We start from the raw sequence: 12,368 nt of genomic DNA, 5'->3' as shown, positions 1-12,368 counted from the left end.
TTTCAACTTTTATTTTTAAATGTTAAACCTACTATAGGCTGATCAAGAAAGATCAAATATGACTTCCTTAAACATGCAGTATTTGAAACTGGAAAATTTTGGCTTATAACTAATATTTTTTAAGTTGCAAGAGCATTTCATGAAGATGTTGCCCATTTCAAATATCAAATAAGATCTTCTCTCTCATTCATTTTAAGACCAGCAAAGACCATTTTAGTTCCAGCTATATATTTCTTTGGTTTCTCCAAATATTCCATCAGTTCCTTCTCCCCCAGATAATGCCTTTGTTTTTATTAGCATCGGAATAAGAAAATCCTGGTGCTTATCCTATTTTTCATTCAAAAATACCTTAGAGATGTGGACCTGTTTTGTGTTTCCCACTTTTTTCCACCATCTAGCACCGAGCACATTTTTTTTTTTTTAAATCTAAATTCAAGTTGGTAAACATACAGTGTAGTCTTGGTTTCAGGAGTAGAACCCAGCACATTTTTGAATAAAGACCTTCTTGCCTGCTTCAGCATCTCTCATTTTGTTCACAGGGTCAGCAACTCTGCCCACTGCTGTCTCCCTGAAGAACACTTAGCAGTCACCCAGGCCGCTGCTGGGCCAGAACATGCACTACAATTTTGAAGCTGGTGGTCCCACAGTAGTGCCTCAAAGACCTGCACTGGAAGCCCAGCCTGACAAGCACTTACAAGGTCTTTTATGACCTAATCTTAGATGTGACACACTAGAAGGTGGGGATGGATCACTGAGGCTAACTTGGAGTCCAGGTACTGCAGAAGACAAAATCCACAGTCTGTGTGAAGTTGTAACTTGAAATTATAGTATGTGATGTGAAATAATGTAAGTTAATGTATTTGAACACTCATCACACCCAGGAACTATTCTAAGCACTTTACATGTATTATCTCATTTAGCCCTCTCAACAACTTCATGAGGTAGTAGGCATTGTTATCATCCAGAGGGGAAAACTGAAGTACAGAGAGGTTAATAATGAAGTGGGAGCACTGTTACAAAGACTTGTCAGGACATGAAAAGAATTTGCGTGTGGGGAAAGGTAATTGGCTGCTACCAGTGTTCTATGGAAATTTTGCTGGCTGATGAACCACCCTTTATAGTTCTTCAACTGCTCAGTCCATGAAGTGTTAGGATTCATTTTCAACTGGACACAGCAGCTACCCAGGGGCAAATGACAATCCAGCGAAATGCACCCACAGGCCATTCATTTAATAAGCAGTGGGAACCAAACCTAAACCGGAAATTCTCCCCTGTTCAGATCCCTAGAATGGTTCCTAAATAGTTAGGTCTCAAGGACTACCTCTGCCCCAAGGCTCTTTCTAACTTGTAGGCTGGAGAGGTTACAAATAAGAAAGGTTCAGTTTTGAAGGAAGCAATCAGACCTCTGAATTTATCAGGTAGGCTATGGAGAGGACTACTGAATGCTCAATTTATCACATTTCTCCCCAACATGTGCCATCTGGAGTTCCCCAAAGCAGGCTGTTCTTCTGCCCACATTCTGAATGTTCCCCCACAATGATAAACGCCCTCCAACGTTTGTACTCTGCTTCTGCCCAGCTTTCTTGTACTGGGCTCCTCCCTTCATGCACCACCCCAACCTGTTCTTGCTGCAATTCACAAGTTTCCTTTACCTTCTTTCCTATTCTACAGATTTCTTTTATTTTTTAACTCTGTCTTTCATTTTTTTAACTTCAGTCTCCATCTTTCTAGCCTTTTGCCTCCTCCATCCTGTCCCACAAAGCCACACCTGAATTGACAAAGTCCTGAACTCTGATAAATTACTTAGTATCAACAAAAGAAAAAAAAAAAAAAAAAAGTAAGCTCCAGAGACTCTTGAGCAAAACCCGAGAGGTGATTGGACTTGGCCTGCCAGGACTCAGTGTAACTGAGAAGTGTCTGCCCGCCTCCGCAGGCTCCACCTTGAAGGAAACCTTGAGCTCTGGAGTGGAGAAAGGGCCTGGCCGGCTGATATTAATAAGTTCTACCGGTCCTGAGATGGCGCGACAGGCCTTCACAGACCGCAGGTGGAGGGCGGTGGCCTTGCCGCCCCGGACCCCCGGCAGCTCGGGGCACTGTGCGGTCAGGAGAGAGGGGCCCGGGATGCAGCAGGCCACACGGCCTCGCCGACGTCTGGCCCTGGAGCGTCTCCAGGTGCTAGGGTGGGGCCGTGAGCGCCCAGTCAGTCACTCCGGCATGTGGGTCGCGGGTGGGGTGGCGCGGGCGGGCCGGGGCTGAGGGACACTGTTTGCCAACATCTCGGCCAGAGTGTTTGTCCAGCCAGCCTGTGCCGCTCTCAAGCACGGCTGCCTTGCCCTCCCTTCCCCGACAGCTTCTGGCGGCCCAACTGGACGTGGCGTTGCTCGGGTCAATCTGCTAGAGGAGCGCAGAGCCCTGCACGGGTAAGTGCCTGGGGTGGGGAAGGGAGGCCAGGAGGCGGAGGCCGAGAAGACTGTACGTGTGGTGGGGCCGGCGGACTCGAGGAGGAGCGTAGAAGGCGCAGGGATGAGGCGGGCTGGGGGAGGCCCGGGGCGACGCCTGGGCCGGGGCCTGCACTCGCCCCTCCCCGGGCCCTCCTCCGCCACTGCCGGGCGGGCGGCGGGTGTCCGGTGTCGGGTGTCCGGTGTCTGGAGCTGCGGGCGGGTGAGAGGCCGGGGCTTGTGGCCGTGGTACGGGGAGCCCCGAGGGAGAAGGCTTCGGCGCACTCGGGAGGTCTGGGGGCAGTTATGGGGCTCAGGGCTGGCCTCCGGGTCCCTGAGGGGTGTGTGCACGCGCGTCACTGAGCCGGGGCGGGCCCGAGGTGGACGCGTGGGAGAGTCGGGATAGCTTGGAGCTTCTGGACTGTAGCAGAGCGGCCCCGGCGCCACGCGTGTCTCCCGTCTGTCGCGTCCTCGGCGGCTCCTGCGCGCCTGCGCCCACCCGCCCGCGACGGGCGCCCCCGCCTGTGGCCCCGCAGCGACTGCACCCGCGGACGAGCGCTCGCGCACACGTGGGGTAGGGCCGTGCGGACCTCCCTCGCCCCAGACCTTATGGGAGAGTCCCGGGAACCGGTTTCCCAGCGCGCCGGCACCCAGGGCTGCCCTCCCTGTAGGGTTCGGGCGCCGCGGGCGGGGCCGGCTTCAGGGCCGAGCGTCGCCGCCCGCTGCTGGAAGGCAGACCCCGACCGTGGCCCCAGACAACCCGGAGATGACCTCCTTCAGCCAAGTGGACACTCCTGCCCACTCCTGTTCTCGGGGTTCGCGCGGGCGCCTGGAGGGGTGGGCGTGGAGTCACTGGGAGAAGTCACTGTTTGTAGGTTTTGTCAGGTTGTCTCAGAGCTTCCCAAGGGTCGCAGGGAAGAAGGAAGCATGGCACCCCTCTCTAAGCTTAGTGTTCCTTACCTCCTGAAAGTTTTTTGTTTTTAATTTTTTTTAATATTTATTTTTGAGAGAGAAAGAGAAAGAGTGTGAGCGGGGGAGGCGCAGAGTGAGAGGGAGACCCAGAATCTGAAACAGGCTCCAGGCTCTGAGCTGTCAGCACAGATCTGGATGTGGGGCTCGAACTCACAAACCGTGAGATCATGATCTGAGCCCAACGTAGCCGCTTAACCACCGACTCAGCCACCCAGGCGCCCCTTGTTTTTGTTTTTAAAGTAAGCTCTACCCACCCACCCCTCACCGAAGTGGGGCCTCACCGAGGTGGGGCTGGAACTCAGGACGGGGAGATCAAAGGTCTCCACTAAGCCAGCCAGAATCCCCTATAAAGGACTTTTGATCGCCTGCTTAATAGAGACGACTTGGAGCTCTTAAAAAGTGAATAAATAAGTGGAAAGCATTTGTGGACATAGATTTGACACATGAATGGAATTTTCTAGATAAATCTGTATGTACAGTGATTTCAAATTCTGAAGCAAGGTATATATGTACAAAACAGCAAATTGCTGTCACCTCTGGTAATTCATTTTATCCTCAAAAATTGCCCTTTTGTAGATAAACTTTATAAGGTAAAGTTGAATAAGATAACTGAAAGTCTGAAAACAGCTGGCTGTTTTAGAAGAATTAGAATTCAAACTATATTCTTAGCATTAAAGTTTTACGGTCCATATTACATTATTGTTATGATTTAGGCTTTATCTCGGGTTTCCCCCGACCCAAGGTCTCAGAGTCATTAAAAACACAATTTTTATTTTGTTGAACAGGGCTGTGGAAGATGTGAGTGTCAGGCCAAATCTGTGGTATCTTGGAAAATCCTATCACCCTTTAGAAATTTATTTTTGAAATAAATAGCAGATATGGGTTGTCATTTCTCTTTTTAAAGAAAAGTGCTACACAAGAGAAAACAGTTAGCTTAGCTTTCCTTTTTATTGGAGCTTGAATAGCTGGAAGTTTGCTGCACCCAGTTTGTTAGATGCGGAAAGTCATTTGAAGTTTGAATCAATGTCAGGGGTTGTCCTGTCAGGGAGTGAAAGTGGGAAAAACCCTGGTTAGTTAGTTTCCTCGTTTCTATTTCCTCTACTCTGTCTCTACTTGTCTCTGTAACGTCACCTAGACTATATGACATAGTCCTCAAATTACAAAGATGTATAGTACAGGCCCTCATTTCATGGATGAGAAAACTGAGTAGCTGACATCTGCAAGTCACGCAGCTCTTGAAAAGCCCACACTGGAGTCCTTGCTGGATGTTCTGTAAGCACTCTGTGCAATGTGAATTTTCCATCTGAAAGCACAGGGGAGGAAGGAGTTAATCCACACTGGTGGGAATCAACAGCCTTAGAATGGCATGCATATTATTTCAGCTGCCTGACCTCAAGATAGCTGTTAGCTGGGTCCCAAGTATTCTCTGAGGACACAGGGAGGCCAGTGTCTTTCCGTCAAGATCCAGTAGTTAACTTTAATGCTAAAAATCCACATTTGCCGGAAAAGGCAAAACAAACCAAAACTAAAACAGAAAGAGCTTGAGTATCTAATCACAGAGGTACAGTGGAACTTTTCATACCTGTGAGAGGCTGTACCATTTGTGCTACTCCTAGTGATTGTGAGAGGGGAAACTGAGAACACTAAGCACCTGGTGAATAAAGTAGGCAAACAACATCCACACTTGGGCCACCATGACAGTTCCCTGCTGCCCTTCTTTGGGGGTTGAGAGGGGGTGGAGGAGGTCTTTTCAATACCTGGCCTCCCCACAGCTTAGCTACAATTACCTGGATGAGGCTTTTGCCCCTCAGAAGCAATGTGTCATGCACCTTCAAGTCAGCATTTATGTTGCTGCAAGAATTTGCTGGTCTTCATTCTGAAATTTCACATGTGGTACCATATCCTGATGATGTGCTGATTCTGGGCTTACAAAAAAACTCTACTGTGCTAGTGGAGCACAGTAGAGCTGACTTCGAGCCAGACTGCCCAGCTCTTCCACTTTCCATCTTCTTCATCTGTGAAATAGGGATAGGGAGGAACTGAACTCCAAGGGTAATTGTGAAAATTATGTAAGTTAATGTATGTAAGGTGCTTAAGGTGGTGGCTGGCATAGTGTGGGTGAGCTCTTATTATCAGGGGTACTCTGGGATGGGGAGAAAGGAACAATGTGAATTTGGCACTTTCAGGGTTTTGGTTTTTTGGCTTTACCCACATCATTACTGTTGCTAAGATTCACCCCATTCCAAATAGGAAACAGAACTGAAACCTCAGGCTTCACTGGGTTCCTCCTTTACTACATGTTTTATTGCTGTGAAAGTCAGTCACTGGAATCATGGAATGTGCCAACATAAGGATATTTACTGGAACATCAAGGAGTCATTCACTTTGGTTTTTTACCACTTCATCTCAGAGCACTGGAGTCAAGTGTGCTGAGAAACCAAATTTCTTCCTGTGGTTCCTAGGAAGACAGAGCTCAGCCTCTGGCAACCTTTCTTTTAGTGTGGATTTAGTTGGCTCGGCCCCTCAAGAAGCTGTTGGGACCCAAAAGTCAGAAAAGCATCACAGGACATCAGTTCTGTGGCTCTTCTGGCCTTTGAGGGTCATCTCAAAGCAAAATACAAAGGTAGGAAGGGAGCCTGGGAGGGACATGTCTGCCTGATTTAGAGTCAAACATTGCTTTTAATTCTTTTCAAAAATTTTCTCTTCATATTGTGTTCCATTTGAGTTCCAGTAGTTGAATGCTGCAGGAAGTTATAGGATGCAGTTAGCAAGAATAGTTAGAGGCTCAAAAAAGGTTCCTGCTGCACAATGAATAGGGATGAATTTAACTATGTGCTGTGTATGCAGACATTCAGGGGTACCCCGACTGTTGAGCACTCTTGTGTCAAAAGACTGGTGTAAATGAAAGAGCAGCTTTGCAAGGAAGAGGAAGACGAGGGGAAGCGGAAGCCAGGGAGCATTACAGTCTGGCTTTGTGAGTGTCAAAATGAAGGAACTAGGTAAGAGGAGCCATGGTATAAGTAAGTAAGGGATGGTTTAAGAGTGTTTGAACTTAGTTTGGAGAATCAAGGTATTTGAGAGGCATGGCTAGATGGTGAGATTATTGAGGCATTGTGAGCACCAAATTACTAGACAACTTTTTAAACATAGGTGATCCTGAAAAGTCTCAGTAAGTAAGCTTTTTTGTGTATGCTACTATATTGAAGATGAAGTAAAAAAAAATCATCTAGGGTGCCTGGTTGTGTCAGTCTGTACAGTGTGCAACTAACTTTTGATCTCGGGGTCATGAGTTCGAGCCCCACATTGGGTGTGGAGCTTACTTAAAATTTAAAAAAATAATAAAAAATCAACCAAACAGGAACGCATAAATTAGATGAAACATCAGTGAAATTGCGCCCCCTCCCCCAATAGAAAGCCACTTGTGAGTGCACCAGTCCCTGGCTTCTTGTTAAAGGAGCCCTCTAATAAAGTCTTTTGTAAACAGGGATCCTTTGTAAGGAACCTAGTTATGTCTCTGTTCTCCCAGTTTTTCTGGTCTGTAAATTTAAATTTTATTAAATTAGATATATAGAACAGGTACACCTAAATAAAACCTGGTGACCTTCCAGAATGTACATGAATGTTTTCTCCTGTACATACAGAGTTTTTTATGGTTCTAGGAGGTTGTCTGGAAATTGCCTTGTCCTGTGAAGATGAAAGCACGTAATTTTGTTTATTTAGTGCTACTTTTAAGGGGAAATGGGAAAGCTGCATTGTGGTCTAATTTATATTTCTTCTTTTTCCTTCCTTCAGCGTGGCCCTGTTTTGATTTGGTTTGGGGTGGGTAATTCTGTGAAATCTCAAAAACAGTATTTTCTTTTGAAATAAGTTGTTTGGAGAGAACCTTTTAATTTCTTCCTGTGCCTTTTTTCTTTTATTCTTTTCTCAGCCATACAGTTGGTGGTTAGGCTCTGAGGTAATAATATGTTTGCTTCGTTGGGAGAAGGCCAAATCTCTGTTAATTTTTTTGTTTCCCTGAGATTGGCCTGTAAAAAGTTAGGGTTTGTTTCGTTTTTTTGATAAAGTATCTTTGGAAATTACGGGATAGAGGTTACACAAACTCTCGACAAAGTGTGCCTCAGCTTTTCTTCTCCTTGCGTCTGAAATGAAAGGCGATACTGTATTTCCTCCAAGCTTAATTCATAAGCCTGCCCCTGCCTGGCATCTACAATTTTAATACTGCCTGCTTTTTGCTTGTTGCTCTTTACAGGTTCACAAACAGAATTTTGGACAGGATATTTGGTGCCAGGAACCAAGAGCCAGTCTGCTGAATTATTGTCCCTGTCGTTAGGATTGCTGCGAGTCTCTTTGAAGGTCTGTGAGTGCACCCAGTTGCCAGCCCAGGAGAGGCACACCTGGAAGCCATTTCCAAGAACTTTTGCCACAGGTGTAAAAGACTCCAGACCTGCAAAGATGCTGAAACAGATACTATCAGAGATGTACATAGATCCTGATCTGCTGGCAGAGCTCAGCGAAGAGCAGAAACAGATCCTGTTCTTCAAGATGAGGGAGGAACAGATCCGCCGATGGAAAGAAAGAGAAGCAGCTATGGAAAAAAAGGAGTCCTTGCCAGTGAAATCCAGACCAAAGAAAGGTAAACTTAGCTATGTCTCTTCTGTGAATGTGTTACTATAGTGGCTCTAGGCTTGTTTTAAATTTCACACTAGTTAGAAGCAAGCCAGGTGCAAGTTCCAATTTGGTAGGTGGACCCTAAATGTTATTGAAAATATTATGGAGATAGTGCAGTTTATCAATTTGAAGTGTATACTTACATGCACATACCTCCACACACATAGCAATTACCATGAACTTGTGTAGCTATAAGCAGATCTCTTACTTGAAACCAGACTGACCATAAGCTGAAGGAAAAAGTCACCTGTGCAGTTTTGGTTTGGGGGTATTAAGGAAGACTTCTCTCCCACTTAGTCACTAATGCCTAGTATTCTACTGCCACACAAAGAGTCATTGTATCAGCATTTTTATAGCAATTATGTTTATATTTCTTATACTTTAAGAGATTTTTCTTTGAGTTATCTTTAAAAAACAAAACGTAAATACTGCTGTAGGGAAAAAGTCATACGACACATTTTTTTAAGTAATCTCTATGCGCAACATGGGGCTCAAGCTCATGACTCTGACATCAGGAGTCACATGCTGTGCCAACTGAGCCAGCGAGGTGCCCCCATACTGCATATTTTTTAATGAGAGTTAATTTTTCAGATGTACTTCTTCCTGACCCAAGGAGTCCCTGGTAGCTTGAGAGAGCCTTTTGAGACCATGGGGCAGGAATTCTTTGCACCTTAAGACTTAAAGCACATACACACACAGACATAGAAAAGCACACATTAACCACTTCTGTTCTTCCTCCTCCCCCGACACAAATTCTGTCATGGATGAATACCTAAGCTGTTTTAAAAACAGTTTTCAAGGTCGCTTACAGAGGCATTCAAGGCCAATTTCTCCTCGTTTTTCATTAAGCCAGGAAAAATAAAATTTGATAAATTTTCAGGGTTTCAAAGATTGAGAAAATGAATCACACTTGGGAGTTGGTATATACAGACTCAAAATGAAGTCAGTTTAGTGACCTTACCTTACACTGCCTTTAATGAAAACCTTTCCAATTAAGCCTTTATTTTTTAAAAAAAATTTTTTAATGTTTTTATTTTTTGAGAGAGAAAGAGACAGACAGACAGGCAGAACATGAGTGGGGGAGCAGCAGAGAGAGAGGGAGACACAGAATCCGAAGCAGGCTCCAGGCTCAGCTGTCCGCACAGGGCCTGACCCAGGGCTGGAACTCACGAACCATGAGATCATGATCTAAGCTGAAGTCAGGTGCTTAGCCAACTGAGCCATCCAGGTGCCCCACAATTAAGCCTTTCTAATGATATCAAAATAAGTACAAGTATCTCATTTATTATCATTGGTATCAATAACAGCTGTTTATTAAATATCTATTTTGTCAGACACTATGCAGAGCACTTTTCCTTGCATTATGCCTCATTTTCACTAAACTTTTGCAAAGTTAATATTAATTGTCTGTTTTATGGATGGAGAAACTTAGAATCAGAGAGGTTAAGTAATATATGCAAAGTCATACCACCAGTAGGCACCCAGATTTATTAGATTTCACAGTGCTCTATACTACCCAAAATAGAATTTTTCCTTCAGTAAGTAACATGTCCTAATTGAAACATGACTTTCTTGTCTTTCTTAACTGGCTTATGCATCTCTCTGCATTCTTTAGCCAGAGTTTATCAGAGATAGCTGGACCTCTTTGGGCACCATGTATACTATGAACATAGCATATTGCTGTGGTGGGTGACCTTGGGACTAGTGAGTTCTTGCCCTAATGTCAGTGGCCCAGACTCTTTGTAAAACTTTGGGCTTCTCCTGTTTGCTGAAATGGTCTCCTTGTGATGACTGAAGACAATAATTTCAGTTTCTTTGCTTAAATTCTTCTTTTGCAGAGTTTGAATCTACCTCTTAGAAAATTTATATTATCTTATTAAATGGTCATTTAAAAAGTATATTAATATACACAATGAATATTCTATCAGTATTTCATGTCAAAAGTTTATTACTCCCTTAAATTTAACACTTGGAAAAATACATTTTGCACTAAATTAGTTTTCTCTTCTAACTGCAGAAAAAGAAAAGCTTTCCCGACTTCCCCCTAAAAGGCAGCACTTCTCTGTCTTTCATCTTGTTCTGTCTTTGAAGATAAAGCCACAGATAGTACAAAGCAGTGTCATTGCTGGTCCTCTGCTGACCTGCCAAGCCCCTGGCCATTGTTAGCTGAAACCTCACTGTGCACTTCAACTCCTATCAGGCCTGTGCTCCCGGCCTCCCCATTCCTGCCCCCGCATAGTTTGTACTGCACTGACTTTACTGCTGTTTTTTCTTAGCAGTCCTTAGCCAGGCTGCAGCTTTGGAAAGTGTCCTTTTCTTGGCCCTTTAAGTATATCTTATGCCCCTCCCCACCTCTTTCCTTTGCACCATTATAGTTCATCACTTGGCAGCTCTTTTGCTGTCATCTTGTCATTGTTTTCTCTTTACAGTCTACCGTGGTGAGTTTTCAAAGAGTATCACTGAAAGTTTACATATTATGTATACCAGGAACCTTTTAGAAATCTTATGGCTTGGGGTGCCTGGGTGGCTCAGTTGGTTAAGCTTCCAGCTCTTGATTTCAGCTCACGTCATGATCTCATTGTTTCGTGGGTTCAAGCCCTGCATTGTTCAAGCCCTGCACTGTTAGTGCAGAGCCTACTTGGGATTCTCTCTCTCCCCCTCTCTCTGTTCCTCCCCCACTCATACTGTCTCTCTCAAAATAAATAAACTTAAAAAAAAAGAAGTCTTATGGCTAATGTAGAGAGGGATGAAAAACAGAAATATGGATTTAACGTAGTAATAGATCAGAAAATCATTTCAAACTGTAATGGGAAAATGTGATTCTTAGGAAAAGAATTATGTATCTCCTCTGCCTGTTGGGGGCAAATAACTAGAGGTCTAAGGCTGTTTTGTCCAGTATGATAGCCACAGGCACATGTGGCTGTTGAGCACATGAAATGAGATTAGTCTGGACTGAGATGTGTAAGAAATGTAAATTACCAGATTTCACAGACTTGATAGGAAGAAAGTAATGTAAAATACCACATTAAAAATTTTATATTCACTATATATTGACATGATAATATCTTGGATAACATGGGTAAAATAAAATACATTAAGATTAATTTCGTCTGTTTCTTTTGATCTTGTAATGGGGCTACTAGTAAATGTATGGCTACAGATGTAGCTCACATTTGGACAGCACTGCCCTAGACCATAAAAGTAGCACCATTGAGCTGATGGAGTATCAGACCCTGAGCTGGGTGCTTAAATATATTATCTTATTAAATGATCACAGCCAAGCCTGAAGCTGAATTACTGTTCACATTTTACAGGTGAGGAAAGTGAGACTGGGTTATTAACTAGCTTGCCCAGGACAACAGCGAGTTAAATGATAGACCTGGGCTTGACCTGAGTCTGACTCTCCCAAAGTGGGTGCTCCTAACAAATATGCCACATGTTGAGCTTACCTGGAGCTTAAGAAGTTACTTTTGTCTGTAGGTGCCTTGCACACTTCGAAAACGTATGCTTGCATCAGGGCCCTGCCTTTGTTGTGTGTGATTTCTTTCTGGTAACACAGACACAAGAGGCCTTCACTCAGTAGAGGGTTGCCCAGCAGTTATCTCATTGGGTCTCCAAGCAGACAGAAGCCTAAGAGGTAGGCTGGGCTGGTGGTTGCTGTGTGTGGTACAGGAGGGACTATGTGTGCCCTTGAAACAGACATGGATTCATGAGACTTTATTTGCTGCATTCTCATTGCTACCAGGGGAACAAATTCCCACATGCAAAGCCTTCCCTTTTCCAGGAATGACTGTAAACCACCTGTTTGTGCCACCTTCAGGAGCACTTCATCCCCTTCCTTCACTCTGGAACTCATTTGGTGACCTCCACTGATGGATTCAGTTCTGATCTCAGTTGATTCCTCAGCCTTACCTCACTCTTGAGTTGCCACTCTGAGTCTCTCACTTGATGTCATGGGTTTCTTGCCCTCTCCATAATGGCCTCTTTTTTGCCTCTGCCTGACCCCTGAATAGCTGTACTCCCCTGAGGGTACCCCACTCTGTACTGGTGGTTTTGTAACCTTGAGGTGGGGTTGGGAGGATCACAGACAGACAACATTTTGTGCGTAGTTTCACAATGCTCACTTACTCCCTAAATCTCATTCACAGTCTCAGGGTTCACAGATTCTAGGTTAAGGTCTCTGTATTATCTCCCTGGGGCACTGCCTCTACCTTTCATGGTTAAACATCACCTATATGCCAGGGACACTCAGACCTATACTGCCAAGCCAGGCCTCTCACCTGCTTCTGT

The 12,368-nt window shown here is 44.7% G+C and overlaps 1 protein-coding gene across 4 annotated transcripts in view; it reads left to right on the top strand.

The window, feature by feature from the left end:
* The first annotated feature begins 2,339 nt into the window (after window positions 1–2,339).
* Window positions 2,340–12,368, top strand: part of SH2D4A (SH2 domain containing 4A) — a 60,175-nt gene continuing 50,146 nt past the window's right edge. For 2 of the 4 annotated variants that reach the window (XM_049632477.1, XM_049632473.1), the window contains exons 1-2: window positions 2,340–2,420; window positions 7,660–8,043. In XM_049632477.1, the coding sequence (XP_049488434.1) occupies window positions 7,863–8,043 (181 nt within the window). In that variant the 5' untranslated portion in view covers window positions 2,340–2,420; window positions 7,660–7,862. Of the gene's footprint in view, window positions 2,421–2,607; window positions 2,662–2,946; window positions 3,013–7,659; window positions 8,044–12,368 lie in introns of those variants that run through there. The other 2 variants (XM_049632476.1, XM_049632475.1) reach the window with 2 other exon arrangements.

This window comes from Panthera uncia, chromosome B1 (genome assembly GCF_023721935.1).
Source record: "Panthera uncia isolate 11264 chromosome B1, Puncia_PCG_1.0, whole genome shotgun sequence".
NCBI lineage: Eukaryota > Metazoa > Chordata > Mammalia > Carnivora > Felidae > Panthera > Panthera uncia.
This window is presented reverse-complemented; position numbering and strand designations above follow the sequence as displayed.